Source organism: Artemia franciscana, chromosome 18 (genome assembly GCF_032884065.1).
Source record: "Artemia franciscana chromosome 18, ASM3288406v1, whole genome shotgun sequence".
NCBI classification, from domain to species: domain Eukaryota; kingdom Metazoa; phylum Arthropoda; class Branchiopoda; order Anostraca; family Artemiidae; genus Artemia; species Artemia franciscana.
Genome location: NC_088880.1, coordinates 26,346,173 through 26,373,875, shown reverse-complemented (window position 1 = coordinate 26,373,875; position 27,703 = coordinate 26,346,173). Strand labels below are relative to the sequence as shown.

Here is a 27,703-nt window from a genome sequence, read left to right as displayed (position 1 = left end):
GTTGAACAAAATGAGCAACATTTTTCTCTTTTTATTTACAGTGAAATCTAAAATATTTCTCAAAGTAGGTTTACGAAGAGAATGGATGGATCCATGGTGAAAATCATATTTATGTGGCTTTGGGCAAACATATGCAATACTTGAAGCAACTTGACAAAACTGTTGCCTATTTGAGCAAGGTCTTTGGATTGAATCGTCAGCGTAGTGTTGCTTGTCAAATGTCAGTGTTGCGAGATTTTGTATCTGCTGGGGAGGTAAGTTTTAATGATTTCTTTTTTTTTAGAAAAAAAAGGAAAATTCATATTTGTTAAGAAAGCTTCGATTTTTCGATTGATTACAGCATTCGAATATGAAATAAAAATAAAAAATGAATTGTAGTGAAGGGTCAATATAATGGTTTGAATTGAATCTTATGGTGACAAGCACATACAAAACTCAAAATGCTCACCCCTTTTCGAGAGTCTATAATTGGGTTCTATAATTGGCCAAAACCCAATCTATAATGGGGGGTTTTAATGATTTCTTTTTTTTAGAAAAAAAAAGGAAAATTCATATTTGTTAAGAAAGCTTCGATTTTTCGATTGATTACAGCATTCGAATATGAAATAAAAATAAAAAATTAATTGTAGTGAAGGGTCGATATAAGTAAGTAAGTACTTTTATTACCCGAAAATTCACTGGAATTACATCGGAGTACGAATGGAAAAGAAAAGAAAATCCCACTACGAACCTAACCATAAGTAAACACCGACTATATACACTAACAAAACTACTGACACATGATAGCTAGCCACGGGCTCGTCCTTCCCTTAGCCTTTTCAAGGAAATTCTCTACGACCCGGTTTAAAACAAACTGTTGGATCGGACACTCCGTAATTACTCATAATATACGAATTCCTCGTCCACGGAGGAAGTCTCAGAAGGAACTTTGCGAATCTGAAAAAGAGAACTCTTACTTTTGTACACTGGGCGGACGACAAATAATTTCAAAAAGGTGCTATATACAGTACATGTGGGAGGGCAATGGCATTATACAGCGACGCAAGAAATCTACGGCAGAATCGATGTCTGTTACCAATGATTGATCCGTATGATTGATCATAAGAATCTAATGATGACAAGCACGCACCAAACTCAAAAAGCTCACCCCTTTTCGCGAATCTATAACTGGGAATATCATTCTATACAAAGATAGAAAATGAACACACGGAAGGGAAAAGGTATAAAAATGAAAAATGGTTGAATAAACGATGCTTTAAAAAAAAACACTGCTAAATTAAAGTATCCCCTCAGAGCCACTGGGCTTTAAATCTACGTTTCAGTTGCTTAGCCTGTTACAGGGACAGATCGCCAAACCTTGCGGCAGTAACGTGTATACACTATAAAAAATTTTTTTTTTCACTTTCATATAAAATCGATACTCACTATACTCACAGGTTGGCCCAGAGAATATACTCACTATACGTATCCACTATGCTGACTTTCTATTGGTTACTTTGATGAGTAAATTTTATGAATATCTTAAGGCTTAATAATGATTTTTTTTTTTTAATTATAAAATCATCTGATTTTTTTGCCTTTTTTGACAGGTTCGGATGAAATTGGGAATTCATTAGACTAAATTTTTAGATTTTACCCTGAGTGAAGACTTTTTTGACTTGGAGATACACAAAAATATTATATTTTTAGACAAAAGCAGAAACTTGCTTGATGCTGGAGATAAATTTAAGCTAGGTTCAGACCGAAATTGGCAAGTTTTGTCAAGTTCGGTCAGGCGGTGTTACTGTGCGAATTTTGGCTGTTATCTTCGATTGAAAGCGAGTTTTTGTTTGAATATCTGTCTAAAAAGAGCGCCAATAAGATTTTGTTCATTAATGCATTAATAGACCATAGAAAATGCATAATAAACCATAGAAAATAGCCATGGAATAGTATTTGTTTTTACTTACAAACTCTTCGGTTTTGAAATGTTTTATGGCTTGGGGTTTCACCTGCTTTTCAAGAGGGGGCTGGCTATAAAGTATAATTATATTCTCCTACAATGTTTTATGACGATGGGTTGTCCAAGTAACCAAAAACCAAAAAAAATACAATCGTACACAAAAAATGAGGATAATCATAGCCAGTGACAAAAAATAGAGAATACTGTAGGGAGTCGGTTGAAACCTTTGCTCAGCTGTCCTCATTTCAGAATTAGGGATAAAAAATTAAAACTAGTTGCCCCTTGAAGAGACATTGTCATAACATCCGCTTCCAATATTCTAATCTCTGAGACGTCCTGTTTTTCCAAACTTTTACAGTTGTGAAATAACACCCTGTGTCTTTTGCTGGTTAACCAACTTTTGCTAGTATATTCAATGCATCCACCATCGTTACTAATAGTCCTACTACCTAGGTACGTGAGGCTATCCCTTTGATCCATGTGTCATTTATTCGTAGTCTAAGCGACTTAGCGTGCTTAATATTAATTTTCCAACCCTTGTGCGCTGATTTCTCAAAACCTTCAAAAAGCAGTTTGCATCTAGGCCACTCAAATCAGTTATATAATCTAAGTGCTAGAGAGTGCTGCCTTCCTATTTGTTTCTATGCTCTCCTATAGCCTTTGCCATGTTCCTCAGGACAAAGTCAATCAAAATGATGCATATAAATGCAGATAGAACGCAACCCTGCTTAACTCCTGATTCAATACGAAACCAGCTACTAACCAAATTTCTTCCCTTAACCGCAGCAATATCCTTCTCTTACATAGCTCTAATCACTTTAATCTGTTTATCTGGTATAGGACATTCATCAAAGTTCTTGAATTGGTTGAATTAGACACTTGAACATAATCTTTAAAACTAAGCACTAAATGGGTCTGGTAACTCACGCACTTCCCAATTAATAATCTAATAGTGAAAGCTTTGTTGACGTATCCCCTCCCCTTCCTAAACTGCCTGCTCTTCTCTTAAAATTTTTATCTTCAGCATCTCTAATTCTAAAAATACTAAGGAGTTTGCTTCCTACCGAAACCAAGCTAATGCCTCTATAATAACACTCACTCTTATCACTTTTTATAAAAAGGGATTTAATTAAAGTGTCTCTAAAATTGCTAGCAACTCCTCATTTTACAGAAGTCTTACTCATGATCGGTGTATCCATCTATCTGTACATAATCGAATGTTTCTGTGCATGTTCAGTTTTATTAGCTTGATAATTCACAAAGCCAAATACTTGATGGAATAGAAAAAAGAAACATAGAAAAACACTACAAGCACAAATCAACAGTTGAATTGCATGACAAGCCTAAGGAAAAGCGTTTAGAAAAGTATTCTCAAGGTTTAGTCGCTTTTGGTACGTTTATTTCTTCTGCAGAAAACGTCTTCTACGGGGGAACCCAACACTAGTAATGTGTGTCAGCTTTCTCTTCTTTATTTGATTTTAATTGATGTAGCTACTGGGTAGCTTATGTATAAATTTTGTTTGCTCTTAAACTCTTAACTGATTCTGTAATTAATATGATGAAATTAGTCGTTTAAGCAAGACCCTAAGACTTTGATCAAATCATTAAGAATCATCCGAAGTGATTTGGTCTAATCGTTTAGAAAATCTTAGAAATTTGACTAGGTCATCGATTTTTCTTTAAGCTTTTATGTTCTATGCTATTTTATATTCTTTGTCATTACGCTGTCTCATATTCTATGCCATAGGATGACGTGATTCTGTCCTGAAATCCTCAATATTCCGAAACAACCAATAGAAAAAATCTAAGAAAATCACGGTTTTCAGGTTAAAAATAATCGTAAAATAGGTCCAAGGGGCAAGGCCATGTATAAATTTTGTTCTTTGGGGGGGGAGGGGGGTACAAAAAAACTAATAAACGGAACAACATTTTGTTTATGTGTATTTTTATTGCCTTTTGATGAATCGGACAGTCTTTTCCTTAGTTTGGGAAAGAGAGGGGTCAACAGGTGTAAGTCCCCACCCCCTAGATACGGTCCTAAAAAGAAGCAGAAAAAATTGCTTCTTTCTGTCTTCGGTGCCCTTTTGTGCTTGTATAATATTAGTATATGTGTTATTAACGTTATGTACTAACGTCATGTACTGACGGTACATGTATTATCTACTATGCGTCATGTTGTGTGTATGTGTTATGCAACAGCAAGGTGTTATGTACTAAAGTCATGGAAATTCAATCTATAAATTTATTCATTTCTTCTTTTACTGGTAGGCAAGTCAAAGAGAGGGATTAGTGTCAAAAGCCATAGAACTTCCAATCCCCATTATTGATCAGAAGAAAGTTCGAGTGTCTATTGGTTTAAACCAAGAAATTTCTGAAGACACAGATGTTCTTTTGGCCACTGGAATTGATGTAAATAGTGATGACGCCCTTCATCAGAGGTTTGCCTTGTCAATATTTGAACGAGAAATTCAAGTAGCTTTATCACGTGGTAACGAACTGTAGTAAGGAGCGACCCGGCTCAATAGTAAACGAAACTCTTAAAAAACGGAATTTTTATACTAAAAGATACATAAAACGAATCGTATTTTCATGCTGATTTTAAACATATAAGTTTCTCAACGCCCTGCTCTTTACGCTGAAGTTTTTTACTGTTTAATAAAGTAGAATTAAGAGGAAGAGTCAAACTTTAGCGTAAAGAGCGGACGTTGAGAAGGGAACAGCCCCTTCCATACACGGAGTAATTTCTGCTCGTTTTAAATTTTAATGTCGCTCCTTGCTTTCAGTTTAAAAAAACTATTTTTTTTAATTGTTGTTAAGATTCAAGGTGTATTTCCTTAAATCAAATTCAAGTGTCTTGTTTTAAATCGAGAAATTTCTGGTAACACTTATTCTTAATGGTCACTGGAGTTTATATTAATAGTGATGGTGCCCTTCATCAGAGGCTTATCCTTGATAATATTTGAAAGAGGAAAAAATAATCGAATCTAATTATCTTTCATAGTATCAAGATTCAAGGGAATTTTAAAATAGAATTCGAGAGTTTGTTACTCTAAATAAGCAAATTTTTGAAATCAATGATACTTTATTATCGCCTAAAATTAATATTTTAGTGCCTATTTGAAAGAGAAGAAATAACTGAATTTATTTAGCTTTAATCAAACAAGTAAGGAGCGATACAGCTCAATAGTAACCGAAACTCTAAGAAGAAGATTCTGGGTAATAATTGATGCATCAAAAGATTCGAATATTAATATTTATTCCAAATTTAATTGCAAATAGCCATCATTGAGGCTCTATTAGAATTGTAAGCCCTCAAGATACTACTTTTCAAACAGTTCATGTTAACAAACTGTACGTAAGGAGCGATGCGGCTCAATAGTAACCAAAAATCAAAGAATCAGAGTTTTGATAACAATAGATATATCAAAAGAATCAAAATTTGATGCTTATTCATAATATGTAAAACTCATCAAATTTAATTATGCCCATCAAAAGTTACGAGCCTGAAAAAATTTGCTCAGGTTTTGAAAAAAGGGAAACACCCCCGAAACCGAAGATTCCATAGAGGAATCTTCATGGGGGGATGGAATTTTCCATGGGGGTGGGCGCATTTTCCAGCATTTTTTAAAAACGATCAGAAATTATATAAAAAAATGAGTTTTTTTTAACTGAAAGTAAGGAGCAACATTAAAACTTAAAACGAATAGAAATTATTCCGTATTTGAGGGGGGTCTCCCCATCGCCAATACCTCACTCTTTATGCTAAAGTGTTTTTTCAGTACTTGTAAAATAACTATTTATTCTAATTAAATGGCTTTTGTGATTCAGGAGTCATTCTTAAAGAGTTGGGACAAAATTCAAACTTGAGGTATTGACGAGGGGGCGACACCCCTCATATTCACTTTTTACGCTAGGGGTTATTTTTTGTAATTTACGTTTGTTTTTGGGTTCATTCATTTATCGATGCTGATTTACGGTAGTTTTACGCTTGGTAGATTATTTGGCTCTATTTTTGGTCTAAACAGTTTGTGGTAACGAACTGCAGTAAGGAGCGACCCGACTCAATAGTAACCAAAACTCTAAAAAACGGAATTTTGATACCAATAGATACATCAAACGAATCGAATTTTTGTGCTGATTTTAAATATACAAGTTTCATCAAGTTTAGCCTTACCCATCAAAAGTTACGAGCCTGAAAAAATTGGCCTTATTTTAGAAAATAGGGTGAAATACCCCCAAAAAATCATAGAATCTTACCGAAAATCACACCATCAGATTCACCGTATCAGAGAGCACTACTTTAGAATTTCCAACCTCTTATCTACAAAAATGTAGAATTTTGTAATTTTTGCCTTCGTATCGAACCAGTGGTCTTAGAATGTTGCGAGAGGGCTCATTGTAACAGAAATGAAAAGTTCTAGTGCCTATTTTAAGTGACCAAAAAAATTAGATGGCACCTAGGCCCCCTCTTACGCTAATTATTTTCCCTAAGTCACCGGATCAAAATTCTGCGATAGTCATTTTATTCAGCGTAGCTGAAAAACCTTATAAGTATGTCTTTGGGGACGACTTATTCTCCCACAGTCCCCGTAGGAGGGGCTACAAGTTACAAACTTTGACCAGCGGCTACATATTGTAATGGTTATGGGGAAGTGTATAGACCTTTTCAGGGGGATTTTTTGGTTGGGGGGAAGGGTTGAGAAGAGGGGGATATGTTGGGGGAACTTTCCATGGAGGAAAATGTCATGGGGAAGATAATTTCCGTGAACGGAGCGCATGATTTTCTAGCATAATTTATAAAAATAAACATGAAAAAATAAATATGAAAAGGCTTTTTCAACTGAAAATAAGGAGCAGCATTAAAACTTAAAAACGGACAGAAATTTTTAAGGAGCAGCATTAAAACTTAAAAACGGACAGAAATTTTTACGCATATGAGGGGTTCACCTCCCCCTAATACTTCGCTCTTTACGCTAAAGTATTTTTAGTAATTTCAACTATTTATTCTACGGCCTTTGTGATTCAGGGGGTCATTCTTATAGAATTGGGACCCAATTTAAGCTTAAGTGTAAAGAGTGAGGCACTGACGAGAGGGTAGACCCCCTTATAAACGTAATAAAACATACGAATACAGAAGTTCGTTACTTAAGCTAACTCGTAAGTTACGTATATCTTTTACTAATAAAAACATTCGTAAGAAATTAAAAGTTCTAGTTGTCTTTTTAAGTAACTGAAACATTGGTGGGCAACTAGGCCTCCTACCCCGCTCCTTTTTGCTCAAAATCATTCGATGAAAACTATGAGAAAGCCATTTAGCCAAAAAAATAAATATGAAAACTTCTTTTTAATTATTCATCTACTGAGAGCCAAAATCAAAACATGCATTAATTCAAAAACGTTCAGGAATTAAATAAAAAAAACAGCTTTTTTTAACTGAAAGTAAGGAGCGACATTAAAACTTAAAACGAACAGAAATACTTCATATATGAAAGGGGATGCTTCCTCATCAACGCCCCGCTCTTTACGCTAAAGTTTTTTACTGTTTTAAAAAGAAGAGTTGAGAGTAAGAGTCAAACTTTAGCGTAAAGAGCGGGGCGTTAAACAAAACCTTAAAGACATTTTTGAATGCATGTTACTGGCAATTATTGCCTAAGTCTCAGATTTCAAGAATGCTAAACGACTTTTTTTTTTGCTAAATTAGCTAAATCTCTAATTTCATTCACTAAATTAACACTATTATTATTAATTAACGCTAAACTGACACTAAATTAAAACAATATACCACAAAATTAATACTATAACCTAGAGCTATTTTTATTTTATTTTTTAAGCTTGACGACATTTTTGAGAAGATGGATTTTTTTTTGTAAATGCACTGTTTCTAAAATTTTAGAAGCTTAAAATTAGTTTAAGTTTAATTCTAAATTAGGGTTATAATAAACTTATAAATAACTTAAATTAGAGTCAATTTATTTAAAAATCTTAATTCTATTTTAGCGTTTTCTAAGGCTTTTCTTTGCAACAAAATAATATTCAATGTTTGAATAGTATCAGGTCCTATTTTGACTCAGAACTTCTAACAATTAGCTAAATCTCAGACTTCTGAATACACTTTCATCATATCGTTGTTAATTCCTTTGATAAATAAAGAGAATCAATTTATTTTTAATAAACATTTATAAAAAACGGCAGTCATTTAGAAAGTCGACTATAACTATGATGATGGGCACAGAAAAATGTTAGGTGAAAAAGTCGACAAAAATGTGAAGGATTCTCATTTCTAAGTTCTGTTACAAGTTCATTTCTATTAATAAAGACTATACTGGCCTTAGAATTCACCATTAGTGGGCACCAAGATCAACATTTAACGGTGAACGGAGAAGCAAATCAACAGAAATTGTTATGTATACTATATTAAAATACCCAGTGGTTTCTTGAAAGATACTTAAGTGCATCATATTTTTGAAATAAATATATGTTCCAAAATTGTTTTTTCACCCTAAATCTCAAAACCTCCTAAATATCATTTTTTTTTTTTTACAATTTCGTCTAGAGTGCTCAAGTCATCAGCACAATCCCAGTCCAGGAGAGTCTTACTTATATTATTATATAACTTTTATGGGCAAATTGTATTGTAGAAAATATATATGTAAAGAGATTTGTAAAAACATTTTGACCCTATGGAAAGAGGGAGTGAACTGAAGCGCCGCTACCTGTGTATGCGTGCTTTTCTTGTTTATACCCATACTTAAGTGCATGTTTAATCTGAAATGCATTTTTATGCCTTTAGTTGGCGCTCCCTTTCGCAAAGTAGATTCGTGTTTAAAATTACTCATTCAAGTTTCATTGATTTATTCAAAGTATAAAAATTAAGCGAATCACAAGCCATTATTATTAATGGCCATTGCTATATTATAAGATGGCCTTTATTATAATTATAATTATAAGAAATTTATTACAAGCCATTATTACGATTATAAGAAAATGTTCAGTTAAAAACTCAGAGAGTTGCAAGGGGTTTGAAATACCGAATGTATATCATCTAGAATGAGTCATAGTTAAAAGTCACGAGAGTTTCTCTCTTTCTCTCTCCCTCTCTCTCCCTCCATCCCTTCATCTTCCCCTTTCTCCCTCCCTCCCTCTTCCCCTTTCCCCTCCCTCCCTCTTCTCCTTTCTCCCTCCCTCCCTCTTCCCCTTTCTCCCTCCCTCCCTCTTCCCCTTTCTCCCTCCCTTTCTCCAACTCTATCTCCCAGTAGTGTAAATAGGGAGAGGATGTCTTGGGCGTAGCCTCTGAGGGGATGCCAAACTGAGGCTTTATTTTTTTTTTGTGTTGTGGTAGTGATGGTTGGGGGTGGTGAGCAGACATTGTTCCCGGCTGCTGGAAATTCTAGCTGTGCCTCTGCTCTCTCTTTTTTTCTGTTTCCCTCGACTCTCACTTCATCCATCCCTGTCTTTAATATTTATGTTCTTTGACGAATATAATTTTCTTATAATAACCCAACATGATTTTTTTTTCTTTGTACTTCATTCTACAGCTGATATGACTTTTTTCAAACAATTCACTTAAATTTCGCTAGGTTATTTTTTTTATAGCAAATTATGGAATTTGCACAAACTAATGATTTATTTCAGTAGCTTTTTGTTTTAGATGGTTGAAACTAGAAGAAAGTGTTATTTGCCAAGCTAGAGGGAAGACTGTATCTCTTTTTAAGCCGAAAGCAAGACTACTTACTGAGAAAACAAATAATACGAATAAACCTGTTTGCACTTGTCAAGGTAATGACCATTGCACCTCTTTAACACTGTTGGCTCTACTATCAGAGTAGCAAACTTTTCTTGTTTTATGGTTCAATAGCACTCATGGGGCCATGGAGAAGCCCGGAGACGATGCCCCTCCCTATCCCACCCTCAATTGGGAAATCTTACCTTAGATCCTCCTGTCGTCCTAGCTAAGTGGTTGGCGCGCTGGGTTGAGAATCCTTTGTCCGAGGGGCATGAGTTCGATTCTTGGCGTTGCCGGCTATTTGGTTTGGTACGGGGGTTGGTGGCGTGACTCTGTAAGCTCAGCCAGAGTCGTCCCAGCTGTGAATGGGTACCTGAAGTTATCTGGGGAAGGTAAGCAGGAAGGGTGTGCAAAAGCGCAGGGTGGCTAGTCCCCAACCCCTACTACACCTCTGGGCTGAAGCGCCTTGGAATCGCGATCACCACCGCTTGCACCGCATCGAAATCGGAGAGTTAAGTTTTTTCGATATCATGCTGCCGCCAGCGAATGGGTGGCAGGAGCGTATTAAAAGAGGTTTTCCCTGGGATCCTCTTTTGAGACATTTCAAAACTGTCTCAAAAGTGGAAAATGATTAATACTACCATCAATATTTTGCAAAAAATAAAATTATTGAAGGTACTTGTCCCCCACTGGGGAAATTTTTTATGGGGGTAATCATTACCACTTTCAAGCATATTTGAGACCTGCTAGAAATTTTCAATAAAAACGATAAGCCAACTCAAATTTCTTTTCAATTTTTTTTTTTTTGCAATTGCTAAAAATTAGCAGGAGAAGAAAAGTGAAAGGTAGGTCAGGTTAAGGAACTTAAAACGTTAGTCAGAATAGTCCTTTTAGCTACATAACCGTAAAGACTATTTTCTGTATTCGAGGCAAAGCTTGTGTTCGTATAAGCACATTTTCCTTAAAATAACCATGTGATGTCGATTTTATTTTTAATAAAAATATTAAAAAAGGGTTAAGCTTTTACAAGAGATAAATTTACCCCAAGCTTTTCCAGATATAGAAACAACAAGAGTTGCAAATTCAAAAGAATATGACTTCGAGAGTGTAATAGCACTTGAAAATTACAAATGCTACTAGAAGTGCAGGGCTACGTAGCTGAAATAAAATATCTATCATGAGCTCAAGTGAGAGTTAGATTTAGTCTGGATACTAGTTAAATTTGATAAATAAAACAAAATTAAAAACCCTGAATTTTCAAAACCTCTCGTGCCATTTTCTGCATGAAATTGCCAATAAAGAAGAATAAGACATATTTAATTTCATTGTGCCTGTTATTTTATTTTCATTTATGAGCTTTAGGATATTGCTTGGTACTTTTAGATTGCGTTTGTTGGTTTTCTTGGAGACAAAATACCTTCCCTCTTTATCAGCTTCTCATATTCCTGTCTCTAGGAAACTTAACTATCATATTGTTTCCGAGTCAACAACACTAAGGTAAAGGGTGACACTAAGAATAACGAAGTTCGTAATTAAATCCAACCCCCCCCCCTCCCAAAATGTTGGTCCGAGTCATAAAGACGTAACAAAAATTACTAATAAAGAAAACTCTTGATGCGTGTTTTATAGTTTTTTTCCCCTCCCCCCTCCAAACAAAAATCCTGGATGCACTCTTGGGTATCTTCTGTCTTAATAGCTGTTGTCCAACCTTATGCTTCACTTGGGGGTGAGAGTGGGGTATAACTTAGTCAAAACATCGAAAGGGTGGTGTGTGGTGCTACAGGATAGCATTAAATGTTTCATGAAATATATATTGAGGTCACAATAGAAGCCAGTTCTATTGGATACCTGTCATGACTATGAGAAAAAACTAAAACAAGCACAATATGTTTTACAGTGATGGCGTAGCTAACAGAGCATAAGGAAGAATAGATAGACAGATAGATATTGCAATTAAAGCCACTTTAGGCCATGGCGAGAAATGGCACAAAGTAATTGCACATAATAATACCACGCATAAAAAAATATCATATAGTAATGTAATGAGTAATCATATAGTAATCATATAGTAATGAAAAAAATATAACAAGTAAACATAACAAAGCACAGAGTAAAACTAACTCACATAATTACACAAAATAAGTGCTTATAGTCCCATAAGGGCAAATATATACTAAAGAAGATTGACCTATTCCTCTGGATGCTTAAAGTATGCAGGCCAATCTTAGTTTTGTCACGATTTTTTGCAGAAATTAAATTTCTGCTGGTAGGGGGCAAACTGAGGTCTGAAGGAGCAGTGGCCCCCGCCCCTGCCCCATAGCAAATTATGCATCTGCCTTTGTGCCTTCTTGGACGCTATTTATGGAGAAAGCTAAACAAAAATGTGTTTCTGCAAGTATACGAAGTTTTTTAGAGAATTCCAATTTGGCTTTGTAATTGAATGATTACCCATATATATTGAATAGCTGACCCGGCTCTCACCGCATCAGAATGGTCGGTAGCTTTTCGTTATTGAATTGATCCGAATAACAATTTTTTTTTCAGTGCGCTTGTGTGAATTGTTGTGTATATCTAGCCTAGTGTGATTGTTTTGTTGCTTCTCTTACTTTGTTCTCCAAAGTGAGAAATTTTTATGTTTTTAGTGGGCAATAAAGTTGTTATTATTATTACGGTAGGGGGGTGGTTGTTGAATCCTAGCCCTTTTATCTGGCTACGCCCTTGTTCGTCGTAGATGGCTAGCTGACTTCAACTATGTGACAGAACAAAAAAAAAACTGATAATGAGAATAACAGAAACAGTATTGTCAATAGACTAAAAATTAAGTGCAGCCATGCCACCCGAAGCGAGCGAGTCTGTTTGGTGCTCTTTCCCGACATGAACTAGTGTACTCCTAAGGGTCTTGAGGACTTTTAATGGTTACCTTAAAGGGCAGCTGGGAATGAATGCAAATATATACTTATTTGTAATACATCTTAATAACTTCTATGCTCCCATTAGAAATCCCGCTGGTTTCCTGCTGTTTCCTTTTGCCCTGTTGTACCAAGAGTATAAGAACTCTTGATGTAACTAGTCTTTGGCAGCTTGCGGGGAATGGCAGCGTTGCCAGTCACTGGTTGATTCAGTCAATACCGGTGTTATCTGAGAGCTAATTCCATAGTTATATATTTGCTGGCTGAAAAAAAAATCACATCTCTCTTTTGGTGAAATTTTTGGTTCACTTCTTCGAATGTCCCTTAGGTATGTGGCACTTGCAGGGGGAAGGGGTAAGAAGACCAAAATAATTTTTCTTGATATGATCAAACAGTTAGAATCATATCTTCACGTTTTCTTAGATATGTAGATATACATGTTTTAAGCTGTAGATTGATAAGCCATTTCCTGCGGTCCACTGGCCTTACTCTTTGTTGCAACTTTTCTTGAACTTGACATCCTTTTTAAGAAACGGGGATGCCGAGAGCTTGCTAGTTGGGCGAGCCAAAAGCGTTCAAGTGCTTCATAAATTTGTTGAGTTTTTGAATTTAAGCCAAATATTAGGATGTAAATTAACTATATGGTAACTAACTATAGTACGGCAACTAACTTTACCTATAATACGACAACTTTGACTGTTTTTTTTTTTTTGGCTATTTAAAAATTATTAAAGTCTGCTCCCAAGGAAAAATTCGTAACCTTAATTTCAATCTTGCATAACATTATGAATATATCTTACTCTCTTCTTCACTCAATTCTTGTCCGTGTCTTCATTTGTCTTGCCCATTCACTTGCCATTTTAGTTCATAATTTAATTTCTCAATCTAAAATTTTATTTCAAAACCTTGTTTTCACTCTTGCGCAAAATTATGAAAATGTCTTGCACCCATTTTCACTCAATTCTTGTCCATGTCTTGAGTTATCCTGTCCATTCACTTGTCCGTTGTAATTGATAATGTTATTTCATATATAATGGAGTTTCACAACCTTGTTTTCACTCTTGTGCAAAATCTTGAAAACATTTAGCGCCTATTTTCGCTCAATTTTTTCCTATTTCTCGAGTTGTCTTGCCCATTGTGATTCATAATATAATTTCATAATTTAATTTCACAATATTGTGTTCACTCTTTTGCAAAATTATGAAAATGTCTTCCGCCCATTTTTGCTCAATTTTTTCATGTGTCTTGATTTGTCTTGCCCATTCACTTGCCCATTGTGATTCATAATGTAATCTCGTAGTGTAATTTACCATTGACAATGTAATTTCATATGCTTATTTTCGCTCTTTTAGAAAATTATGAAAATATCTTGTGCCCTTTTCACTAAATTCCTATCCATGTCTTAAGTTGTCTTGACCATTTACTTACTCATTGTAGTTTATAATGTAAGTTCACAATATAATTTAAGAATTCACAATATAATTTCGTAACCTTGTTTTCACTCTTGCAAAATTACGGAAAGGTCTTGCGCTCGTTTTCGTTTAACTCTTGCCCAATGTCTTGCCCATTTCACTCAGAAAATGTCATTAAAAATGTCCTTCAGTTTTGAGAAACAAATTAAAACTTATTTTAGATCTTCATTATTTGCAATTTGGAAATAGTATTAGATCTTTTCAGAACCGATTACATTCAGTATACCAGTAGAAAACCATTGGAAAATACCTCTCTCCCTGCAAAATCTTTATTTACTTTGGAAGTTTAAACCCTTGTCTTGTGAGGTGCTTATGAGTAATGAGGATGAATTTGGCTCTGAAGACAGCCAGTTAGTCACCACTCAATTAATTGAAGTTGTGGAAATGGCCCCGGAAGCGAAAATGAAGGTAAAAAAAAATCTCTGTTTCTTGAAAAACTGAAGGTGGCAGTTTTCATTGCACCTTTTGTATTTGGCCCCATGGCCCCTCCCCTAGATTTTAAAACTTACTTTTATGTCATGTTTTCATTGAAAAATACTTTTTTTTTAATTCTTATCGAAAAATGAAAAAAAACAGCAAAATTGTTGCTGGAAAAGACCAATTGGACGGTAAAGATCTTATGACTCAAAAATAAATGACGGTGAAATGACGGTATATATATATGTATATATATATATATATACTATATATATATATATATATATATACTACTGCTGATGATGAACACTGTATATGTGTTCGAAATATCCAGTTAAATAATTTTATATCTTTTCACTGTCAATAAAAAGGTATCATCCCTATTTTGAACTGTTTTACTTTCGTCGATATATATATATATATATATATATATATATATATATATATATATATATATATATATATATATATATATATATACTTCAAGGGGGAACTGTCAGTAAAATGTAATATGATAAATGAAAAAGTTTAATATATTAATATAGACTATAGAGCATAATATACAATAATAAATTTATATAATATTATTTGAATATTTTTGCCCACTACCTACTTAACTGAAAGATTTTCCTTTAATAAAATATTGTTAAATTTAACACTACATGCTATTATGTATAGTTATAGCTACTATACCATTGCTATACTATGCTATACTAGTTACTACACTGTATTTTGATTATATTTACTATGCTATTAAGTTAGTTGAACAAATTAGCAGTTGTTTAGACACAATGAGTGTTTTAAACACGAGTCTTCCAACGTTTTTGCTACCTAAAACCCAATACTGTCATCTTCTATGTGAACTTTAGTTAAGAACTAACACTTCGGTAAAGACATAGAAAGCAAAATAAATTAATCATCTATTATGTAAACAAATTAATTAATTAACTGGATGAAATTCATATGTACTGATTTTGACGACACTGCGTAATAAGAATCTATTTTTTGGTATTACTGTGTGAATTATCTGCTGAAAAAAAAAGCGATGCTGATAGCGACTTGTTGATAGGGCAACAGCCAGAAAGGGCAATCAATTCAAATAATTGACTTTAATATTAAGAGGATTTATTATCTTCTTTTTATTCATACTATTAAGACTGGAAACTCAGGTTAGTTAAAAAGAAAAAATATCAGCGTCATCTAGCGTATCTAAATTAAATCCAAAGGCTAATCGTAAAATATAAACAAAACTACTATTTCTAATCTTCGCCTTAAAATTTAAAGAGTTTAATTTGAACAAAACATATTCGATTTGAATTGAAAGGATTAGTACTTTTCAGTAAAATGTTTGGTTCAAAATTGTTACCCCTGAGAAGTTTCCTTTGTCTATATTTGTTCATAACACCTTGTTCAGCCTTGGGTTAAGATATTTTAGCCCGCTACCTGCTTAATTGAATAATGTGGCTTTTAGATAAATGTGATTTTATTTAGAAGTCTTCACGCGTTCTTTAGAATTAGGCCTGTTTGCAAATAAAAATGTATCTTGTTGACAAAGCTGTATTGGCATATAATATAATTGAAACGCAAAGGGCTGTACAGCATAGGGATTGTATGGTTCAAAAATGATTCCAGTTTTAAAATACAAAATCTTTCTTATATTTATGATTAATACTATATATGTAATTAGTGTCGGTAATAATAGTATGGTATTGCAACTATAATTTCACTTGACTGTTGCAGAATTTCTTGAAATTGAGTTTTATTAAGTACCGTTTCTTGTTATTTTCTTGGGCTCATTAGTTTCCGGTGATCATTAAGAATGGCCTGTCAAAAATAAATTATAAAGTGTATACTGCTGAAACTTCGTGTTTGGCCAGGTCGGCTTTCCGACCATTTGGAAATATGTCTGATAACTCCTTTGGGTGTGGGCTAATAGGTGGATAGATAATTAATGTTTGAGCGGGGAAGCAACGGAACTTGGGCTCCCCCATTTGTATTTTTTGGCCCTTCACTCATGTAATTTGTGCAACATTTGATCTTTTGGAGGTGCACCTGCCTTTAAAAGAACCCCCTAGATCTGCCCCAATATGGAATGATCTAAATATTTCAAGTCCTGTCATTCCTTCCGCTCTGTATTGGTTAAAAATTTTCCAATTTCACCAAACCGTTTCACAGAAATTATTAATGTTACTGTTAATCTTACCGATTTTTCGGTAAGAAAAAAGTTTTAAACGAAAAAAGTTTCGGTAAAAAAGTTTTATGTTTGTTTCCTTTTTTCAGCAATTTGCTTGCTACTGCTACATGGATATATGGGACTTGCTATTTACTATATGGCACACACAAAAAAAAACGTTTTATTTTTATTTTTCTCTCTTAGCAATTTGCTTTCTACTGCTATATGACACTGCTACATGGCTATATGGCACTTGCTATTAACTATTTGACACACACAAAAAGTTCAATGTTTATTTCCTTTTTGAGCAATTTGCTTGTGGCTGCTATGTAGCACTGCTACATGGCTATATGGCACTTGTTATTTACTTTATGGCACACACAAAAAATAGTTTTATGTTTATTTTATTTTTAGCAATTTGCTTTCTACCTCTACATGGCTATATGGAACTTGCTATTCACTGTGTGGTACACACAAAAAACGCTCTATGTTAATTTTTCTTTGTTAGCAATTTGATTTCTACTGTTATATAGCACCTATATGGTTGTATGGCACTGCTACATGGCTATTTGACACTGGTTATTTACTATATGGCGCAGACAAAAAATGTTTTATGTTTGTTTCCTCTTTTTAGCAACTTACTTGCTACTGCTATATGGCACTGATACATGGTTATATGTCACTTGCTATTTACTGTGTGGCACACACAAAAAACGTTCTATGTTTATTTTCTTTTTTAGCAACTTGCTTGTTACTGCTATATGGTACTGCTACATGGCTATATGGCACTTGCTGTTTACTACATGACACACTAAAGAACGTTCTATGTTTATTTCCCTTTTAAGCAACTTGCTTGCTCCTGCTATGTGGCACATCTACATGGCTTTATGGCAGTTGTTATTAGTGTATGGCACAGACAATAAAACGTTCTATGTTTATTTTCTTTTTTAGCAATTTACTTTCTTCTCCTATATGGCACTGAAACATGACTATATGGCACTTGCTGTTTACTATGTGACACACACAAAAACGTTTTATGTTTATTTCCTTTTTTGCAACTTGCTTGCTGCTGCTATTGGGCACTGCCACATGGCTATATGACACTTAGTATCTTCTATATGGCACACACATAAAAAACTTTATGTTAATTTCCTTTTTCAGCCACTTGCTTGCTACCTACTGCTATATGGCACTGCTATATGGCTATGGCACTCGCTATTTACTATATGACACATAAAAAAGGTTCTATGTTTGTTTCCTTTTTAAGCAATTTGCTTGCTACTGTAATGTGGCGCTGCTATATGGCACCCGCTATTTACTTTGTGACGCACCTTAAAAAGTGTTTAATGTGTATAACCTATGTTTTAGCAACTCGATTGCTACTACTATATACCATTGCCACATGGCTATATGGCACTTACTATTGGGTATATGGCACACAAAAATTTTAAGTTGTTTTCTAGGTCATCCTTTCGCTAACACCATTAGAACCTGGTGAACTAATAGTCACTGGTTTGGCCTATACCTTAGTATCAAAATCATCAGATGGTGCCATAGTGAATTCAATGCAAGGGAGAAAAATTTTCACCCAAATGGTTGGTCCACGGCTGAATAGTACACCAGTTGAGAGAAAATCCATCATCTATGCTAAAGACTTTCGACTCAATTATGTTGTAGAACCAATAATGCCTCGGTTAAGAGTAAGTGTTTATACTGTTCCCAAAAAGGACGTATCTCAGGCTTGTTCTAAAAATGACTAAGAAAGCTTGAAAGATAATCCTAGCCGGTTTTCTAATTTACAATATTTTTAACATGATTTTGGGCTCCAAGTACCAACTTGACATTAAACTATTCAGCACCGTTTTTGTTTGTTTATTTTTTTGTTTTGTTTTTTAGATTTTTCAACTAAATTCTCGAATTCCCGCGAAAAGTTTAAAACTGCCTTTCTATAAAATTATGAAGGCATGAGATACGCCCATATGGTGTGGACATGACGGTGTCTGAATTTCCTTTTGTTTTGTAGCTTTCTTATTTAGCTCTTATTTTTCAATTTTTTTCTTTTTTTTCTTTTTTTTTAAATATGGAGAAGTTTTATCACTTTTGTTTTACAGAATTGCTAAGAGTACTCCTAGGTTCTTATTGCATTTATTGCTTTTTGGATCAAGATTTATTTTTTTTTTTTTTTTTACAGTTTAGGGATAAGGCTTAAATGCAGGCGAGGCGCCTGAGGACTTTGTATCCTTGGGGTGGTACAAGCATGAAATGTATCATCAAAATAGGGACAATTTCCGGACAAAGGGCCAAAAGGAATGAAAAAAAAAGCAATTTATGGGTGGTACTGGCATAAAAAAAATGCAGCGCATTCTCTCTGGGTGTGATCAGAGAGAGTATCCCCCCCCCCGTCTCCGTCAATTAAAAAGTCTAAACTGACTTAGTATTTATTATTAGTATCTCATGTTGTCGACTTAATTGAGAATTATTCTTCAGATTTTACTCTCTTGATATTAATAATTTCCATACTTAAATCTTTGAACAAATGTCCAACCCCAAAAGGTAGGCATACCATCTCTGTTTAACACTTTCCTTGTCACAAATTAAGGCCCATCCATATCTTTAACTGGGAGAATTCCAGGTTGGCTAATTCCTCTAATTTTCCTGAAAATGTGAGATACGTCCATGCCCAGAAAACGGTCATACTGTCTCTCTCATCACTACCACTTTCCTTATCATTAATTGAGCCACTGTCCCTGTCTGTAACTGATACGAGTCCAGACTGGCTACTTCCTTTCAATTTTTTCTTCTGTCTGGTCCCGTCTTCCAAATCATCAGCAATTTTATTCTTGGGGCTCATTTCGCATCCCCTTATTTAATATTTCAGTGTTTCCTCTAGTTTCCTTACTTCTTTTACTTTCAACTTTTTTAGATTCCTAGCTGCGTCTCTAAATTCGTCGCTTGCCTTCAGTTGCTTCACATATTGTCATAAAATTGTTATATTCGTCTTCTACATTATTAAATTTTAGGCTCTCTAGCTTCATGTTCAACTGTTCCTGCAAAGTTCTTCTTAAAATTCTCATCCTTGAATCTAACAACGTCATAACTTCCCGGAAGGTATTTACCCTTGATAAATTTCAGCTTTAGATTAACCCTGGATACTTTTCTTTCAACATCAATAACAGCTCTCCTATACTCTCTAATATATTTTATCAATTCTGTCCGTCTTTGGTATACAATATCATATTCAATACGGTTGGTCCTCTTACCATCGTGTGAATACCATGTTAATTTATGGGCTATTTATGACAAGATACTGTATTGGTTATAACTAGATTGTTATACCCGCAAAATTATTGCAGTCTATGACTGTTACTATTTTCCTTTCCTTTACCAAATTTACCCAGGCTAGGTTATCCCTACTCGTACAAGCCTTGACATCAAAATCACCTAATAAAAATGTCTACCTAGGATATAGTCTGATTGTTCCTGTAACTCTAGGTCAAATTCATCTGAGTTACTACTATTTCCATCAGTCGGTTTACTCGGTTAGAATTCTAGAATTATCTAATATTGCTAAAAGGTAAAGGTGACCTTACTAGTTTGCGGGGCCTTGTGCAGCCCCCACTCTGTGGGACCTGACATCGTGGTCATAATGTGCTGAGAACAATAATAATGTAGCCTCAGAAGGGTGTGCGAAAGCACAGGATGGCTGGCCCCCAACCTCCCATTGCACTTCCTGCTGAAGGGCCAAGAAACGGAGATCAGCACCACCGGTACGGACTGTAAAGTCTAATGCCGTATCCTTTACCTTACCTTTTAATGTAGCCTCCAGTGGGAGCGGCAACATTGTGACTCTTAAGGTTTACCGGGAACGTTGTGGTTTTGGCAAGAAGGCAGATTAATAACTGCGCAACGACAAAGCGTGCTGTATGTGTTCTATTGCTTATATATTATTCTTCGTAATGACAGTAGAGTTTGCGCCACGACATGTTCCGTTACAAAAAATGAATTATGCGTGTAAAAACGCTTCCACATTGCAGTATCACAAAATTAAAATATAGCCCCGACTGTACATTCCTAAACTTTTTCTGCAAGGCCCATCGTGAAGGCATAAAACTATTCACGTAATTTTAATTCGTAAAATATTTGGTCCTGTTAGCGTGGGGCCCCGGTAAGCACGGGTTCCAGTGTGGTCGCACCACTTGCCACCCACCAAAGGTTGGCACTGCTAGAAGCTATTTCTAGAATTCTATTGGTACCTTCCCAGCTGAAGCAAAAGTTAGGAAATACCTTGTTCATCATGAGCCCTACTCCTAGTCTACGCATCCCATCAATCTTGTCTAAATCAATAAATTTACCTAATTTCGCATTTTCTACCCCCTGAAGAATGAAATTGTAAAACTCGAACTCCTACAGTTGTTTTTTTTTAATGTTGTAACGTACCACGTCTCTATTTTCACATTGTTTAAATAATTGAAATGTTATGCCCTCAGGAAAACTAATGTATTTCACCAGTGCTGGTCGGGGACTAATACATCTTCCTAAGTCTGCACAAAGCGTTTTTTCCGGCTTATACGGCGGATGAAAAAGAAGAAATGTTTAAAATTTGAAATAATTCATATAAATTCTATTTAGATCATGTATCACAAAGACTAGAATCACCACAGAAAGTGGAGCAAAGTTTGACGAAAGCATGTATATTATCTATATTTTTTCGTATTATAGCAAGAATTTTTAGATTTGTAAGTAGTATAGTGTAGGTTTGGTATAAATATAGATGTAATATAGATAATAGTATAGATTCAGTAGAATTCATTCCGAAAGGTTACAAACAGAAGTCAGAAGTCGATGTATCAAGAATTTCCTAAGGTGCAACTACAAAAATAGTTGTGTAAGTGGTATAATCTGGAAATTTATAATTAATTACATCAAGAAACCTGATTAATCAAGTTAAGAAAGTTGATTCAACAGCTAAACTAAGATATGGTAATTAAATTAAGTAAATTGATGTGAGTTAGATACCGAGAACGATCAATGAATCTGATATAGATGATCATTCTTCAATGATCAAAGATGACAAAAAGATGACTTCTTTTCGAATTTTCTTTTTGATTTCTTCATGTGTAATTGCTTATATTTGTTCTTATTTTTTTGCTATGTAAACCTTTTATGATAACAACTTACCTTAACATTAAATAAAAAAAATTGTTACACATTTGGGGTTTACTTAAGAAGTTCATTCTTTTATTTATCTATTTTTGACGTATTATAGCTTCAGAAACTGTATTTTAGAGGGCGCGGTTTTAAAGTAGACTATGAATGGTATTCAACTTGTTAAATCTCGAGTAAATTAAATCCATTAGTTATTCTACGATGGATCTCTAGGCCTGAGCTCCAGAATGGCTACTATAAATACATATAGAGGGTGAAAAATATTTTTGGATTTCTGGTTAGTGAGCAAAACCAGAAGATTTATACATGATGGGGTTGAGGAGGGTTTGCCAGTGAGGTGGCCTATGTAGCCTGACAATGTTTTGTGCTGCTTATTCAGCATATGAGTATGTCTATTTTTACAGTTTACAAGGGGATATGTTTGGAAATTATATTTTTAATTGAACAGTTTTATTCTTTGCTGTCAATTTATTAAGTTATAATATTGATATTTTTCCATGGGCTAGCTAAAGATTCTTAATTTATGTTTTTGCCTAGAACTATGTAGAGAAGCATTTTCAGCTAAATAAGAACGTTTGAAGCCTCGTTCCTACGTATGTATGTGGCTGGTATCGCTAATTTCATTGTGTTTGCAATACATAATTTTTTTTCTGCAAAGATTTTCGCTGTTATTTTCACTCTGTTTTCCTGCCTGCTTGGAACCCTTCCTGAGTTTCTAGCAGTGGTGTCAATTTGTTGGGGGGCTATCGTTTCCTTAGATTTTTGGTCCCTCCCCCTTAATTCTGAAAAATGTGTTTTTACGGGGCAGTCTATATCCCATGCCATTCTGGTGAACGCTTGTTTTCTTGACGGCAATATCACGGACTTAACCCTTTTTATAATCGTCCTTAGAGCCACCAGAATTGTGCAAATGTGTAAATCTGTATCAACAATATTTTTTTTTTAATACGGAAGAGATTATTTTTATGACCTCTTATCACCCCATTCAGGATCATCGTGTCTTTTGTTTGTAATCTTCCTGGGTTTCCAAAAAGCTCGATTTGAGTCACCTGTCATTTCTCATTTGTGAAACCGAACCCACCCAACTCTATCTTTCTTTTGCTGTAGCCCTAAAAAGAGGCACCGAACCACATAACAATCCGTCTCTGTGTCGGTCTTAGTTTGATCCAATTTTCTTTGCAGATTAAAGATGTTTTCTGGACTTATAAATAATTTTTGTAAAAATGAGCTAGTAAATCAGAAATGTGTTTTTTTTAGATGTCATTTCAAAACGTTCCTGATTTTTTGTTGTGTGGTGAAGTTAAGCAGATTAGTGTCAAAATAGAGAATATCGGCAAGACAAGTGCCAAAAACATTTGCGTCGCTTACAGTGACCCCAAATTTATCTGGTTTGAGGGTACTCTAGTCGATAACCTGTGGGGAACGAAACTTAACATTCCAAATAACTGTGATAGCCTTGTTCCCGGTGCATCAGCAGTGTTGAATGCCTGGATTAGAGCTACTGATGAGTCAGGATTGATGGAATTTGATCTTCTTTTTTATTTTGAAGAAGAAATTGAGGGAAACTCAAGAAGCCCAAGGTGAGTGACATTATAAAACGTCTTTAAAATATTAACTTACTACTGTGTACTATTCAATTGACTTTTCAAAGATAGTTTTTCTTCCTAGTGTGGGGCTTATAACATACTGCGATATCTGGATTTCTCTTCAACCAGTAATTTTGTTTAGATTTGTAGCCATGCTCCTACTGGTGATTACATATGTGGGGGATTTCAAAAGAAAATACAGTTTATAAAAAAATGAAGAAGAAGAAGAAGAAAGCACTCCACTAGGTCAGCCAATCTTTTCTTCTGAAATCATAGCTTTGCTGGGACAGCTCAACCTGCAACATGACATGACACTTTGTCACGGTGTAAAAAAAAAGGTGCAGAAAAAGCGTTTGAGTCAAGTATAAATTTTGTGGGGCGTTGGTTCTTCAGGATTGATTCATCATTTGGTTCTCACTGGTGAGCCTCAGGATTTTTTTTTTTTTCTTAAAGTTTGTTTAAAGTTTAGTCTTATAGGCGATAATCTAAAGATCTCCTGAAACTCTCCCAGACTGTTCTCCCAAATCTGCCCCAACGATCCTGTTGAGTGATTTGATTCACTCTCAACATCATCTGAGGTAGATGAAACTATGAAAGAAGTGGGTGCAAATGAAACTGTAAATAAGATAAAAGGATACCAAGTGGTGCTCCATGTGATGCAGACTTGGTGATACCAAGAGGTAGTAGAAATGGGTGCAAATATAGCTGTCAGTGAAATGGTGCCAAGAGGTGTAATATCAAGTGATGCCAAGACTTGTAACACCAAGTGATGCCAAGAGATGTTAGAAGTGAATGCAAGGATAACTATCAATAAGAAAGAAGGATATCAAGAGGTGTGATACCAATCATACAAATTTGTTGATACCATTTGTTGATGGAAGTGGGCTCAATTATAACAGCCATGAGAAAGAACGATAACAAGAGGTGCTCTCTTGAAGCCCCAAATGAAGGAAAGAATGGCATCAGGGAAAAGTGGCTCTTTAGCCCCCCCCCATACCAACCTTCTAACCTCTAATCTTACTAAAATAACAGCTGACCTCCCATTTCAGTCAATATTAGACATGGCGGTTCAATTCTCATAGTATCTGAAGATACTAAAATTGCAGGCAATAATATTAATAACATAAACACTGATGATACCAACCTTCTAACCTCTAAACTTACCTAAAATAACAGCTGACCTCCCATTTCAGTCAATATTAGACATGGCGGTTCAATTCTCATAGTATCTGAAGATACTAAAATTGCAGGCAATAATATTAATAACATAAACACTGATGATACCAACCTTCTAACCTCTAAACTTACCTAAAATAACAGCTGACCTCCCATTTCAGTCAATATTAGACATGGCGGTTCAATTCTCATAGTATCTCAAGATACTAAAATTGCAGGTAATAATATTAATAACATAAATACTGATGATACCAACCTTCTAACCTCTAAACTTACCTAAAATAACAGCTGACCTCCCATTTCAGTCAATATTAGACATGGCGGTTCAATTCTCATAGTATCTGAAGATACTAAAATTGCAGGCAATAATATTAATAACATAAACACTGATGATACCAACCTTCTAACCTCTAAACTTACCTAAAATAACAGCTGACCTCCCATTTCAGTCAATATTAGACATGGCGGTTCAATTCTCATAGTATCTCAAGATACTAAAATTGCAGGCAATAATATTAATAACATAAACACTGATGATACCAACCTTCTAACCTCTAAACTTACCTAAAATAACAGCTGACCTCCCATTTCAGTCAATATTAGACATGGCGGTTCAATTCTCATAGTATCTCAAGATACTAAAATTGCAGGTAATAATATTAATAACATAAACACTGATGATACCAACCTTCTAACCTCTAAACTTACCTAAAATAACAGCTGACCTCCCATTTCAGTCAATATTAGACATGGCGGTTCAATTCTCATAGTATCTGAAGATACTAAAATTGCAGGCAATAATATTAATAACATAAACACTGATGATACCAACCTTCTAACCTCTAAACTTACCTAAAATAACAGCTGACCTCCCATTTCAGTCAATATTAGACATGGCGGTTCAATTCTCATAGTATCTCAAGATACTAAAATTGCAGGCAATAATATTAATAACATAAACACTGATGATACCAACCTTCTAACCTCTAAACTTACCTAAAATAACAGCTGACCTCCCATTTCAGTCAATATTAGACATGGCGGTTCAATTCTCATAGTATCTGAAGATACTAAAATTGCAGGCAATAATATTAATAACATAAACACTGATGATACCAACCTTCTAACCTCTAAACTTACCTAAAATAACAGCTGATCTCCCATTTGAGTCAATGTCAGGCTTGACGGTTAAATTCTCGTAGTATCTCAAGTTTTTAAAATTGCAGGTAAATATTAATAACATAAACACTGATGGTGGCTCCAATTAGATACCACCTCCTAACTAGAACTGTGGCTAGGGTGTTCAGACAATATCAGTATTTGCCCCCTCACAATATGAAAAAAAAAGCTCAACTTGGCACCCCATATGAGACAGCTGTCTACCCTTCCCCCCTAGCTGTGCCACAGCTGTAAACCAGACAAAATAGTTGCACATATCAGCCCCCCTAAGGCATTCCCAAAAATGAGCTTTTTGAACGTCTATCCTACAAAAAATAGTTGGAAAATTCAACAAAATGCGTTATCAAGCAATTTTACGCAATGTTGTTCTGGCAAGTCACTAAGTGACTAAGTGAATCACAACCCCTGAAGCTGATCACATAAATTACATAGGCCTCATGGATCAGCTAATGGAAAATTTCTACATAAGAAGGGTGGTTTATCAACTATTACTGAGAAATCAAATGTCTTGTTAGTTAAATATTTTTAAGAAATCGTACTGATTTTTCACGCACCATTCACATTAGCTAAGAAACCCATCTCCGTTTAAAGGCCTAGTCTATTAATTTTCAGATACCTCAATGAAGTGCCCAGTTCCTTCTGAGTCCATTACTTCCACATATCACCAAACCACATCGTGGATTTTGAAGCCTCAGTTAATAAGAATCCATTTCTTCATTAGGCATTTTTTTTTACTTCAGTTCAATGATTGCAGAATAAGTTAAAAATTTTCTGCTACAAACCTGGTCTCAGTGTGTTAATGAATTTCAATAAGATAAGTTAATGAGTCAAACAGTTCGTGGTAACGAACTGTAGTAAGGAGCGACCCGGCTCAATAGTAACCAAAACTCTAAAAAATGGAATTTTGATACCAATAGCTACATCAAAAGAATCGCATTTTAATGCTGGTTTTAAATATATAAGTTTCATCAAGTTTAGTCTTACCCATCAAAAGTTACGAGCCTGAGAAAATTTGCATTATTTTAGAAAATAGGGGGAAACGCCCCCTAAAAGTCATAGAATCTTAACGAAAATCACAGCATCATATTCAGCGTATCAGAGAACCCTACTGTAGAAGTTTCGAGCTCCTATCTACAAAAATGTGGAATTTTGCATTTTTTGCCAGAAGGCAGATCACGGATGCGTGTTTATTTGTTTTTTTTTTTTTTTTTTTTTTTTTTTTTTTTTTTTTTTTTTTTTTTCAGGGGTGATCGTATCGACCCAGTTGTCCTAGAATGTTGCAAGAGGGCTCATTCTAACGGAAATGAAAAGTTCTAGTGCCCTTTTTAAGTGACCAAAAAAATTGGAGGGCACCTAGGCCCCCTCCCACGCTAATTATTTTCCCAAAGTCAACGGATCAAAATTCTGAGATAGCCATTTTATTCAGCGTAGTCGAAAAACCTTATAACTATGTCTTTGGGGACGACTTACTCCCCCACAGTCCCCGTGGGAGGGGCAACAAGTTACAAACTTTGACCTGTGCTTACATATAGTAATGGTTATTGGGAAGTATACAGGCGTTTCCAGGAGGATTTTTTTGGTTTGGGGGAGGGGTTGAGAAGAGGGGGATATGCTGGGGGAACTTTCCTTCGAGAATTTGTAATGGGAGAAGAAAATTTCCATGAAGGGAGAGCAGGATTTACTAGCATTATTTAAAAAAAAAAACAATTAAAAAATAAAAGTGAAAAAGCTTTTTCAGCTGGAAGTAAGGAACAGCAATAAAACTTAAAACAAACAGAAATTATTACCCATATGAGGGGCTCACCTCCTTCTCTCGCTCTTTACGCTAAAGTATTTTCGGTAATTTCAACTACTTATTCTACGGCTTTTGTGATTCAGGGGGTCATTCTTAATGAATTGGGATAAAATTTAAGCTTAAGTGTAAAGAGCGAGGTACTGACGATGGGGCGAATCCCCTCAT

At 34.9% G+C, this 27,703-nt stretch overlaps 1 protein-coding gene across 4 annotated transcripts in view; it reads left to right on the top strand.

Moving 5' to 3' along the window:
- Positions 1-27,703, top strand: part of LOC136038815 (trafficking protein particle complex subunit 8-like) — a 109,199-nt gene that overhangs the window by 66,032 nt on the left and 15,464 nt on the right. For all 4 annotated transcript variants that reach the window (XM_065722207.1, XM_065722206.1, XM_065722205.1 and 1 more), the window contains 6 exons: positions 69-254; positions 4,211-4,380; positions 9,591-9,718; positions 14,252-14,454; positions 18,100-18,336; positions 23,060-23,382. In XM_065722207.1, the coding sequence (XP_065578279.1) occupies positions 69-254; positions 4,211-4,380; positions 9,591-9,718; positions 14,252-14,454; positions 18,100-18,336; positions 23,060-23,382 (1,247 nt within the window). The remainder of the gene's footprint in view (positions 1-68; positions 255-4,210; positions 4,381-9,590; positions 9,719-14,251; positions 14,455-18,099; positions 18,337-23,059; positions 23,383-27,703) is intronic.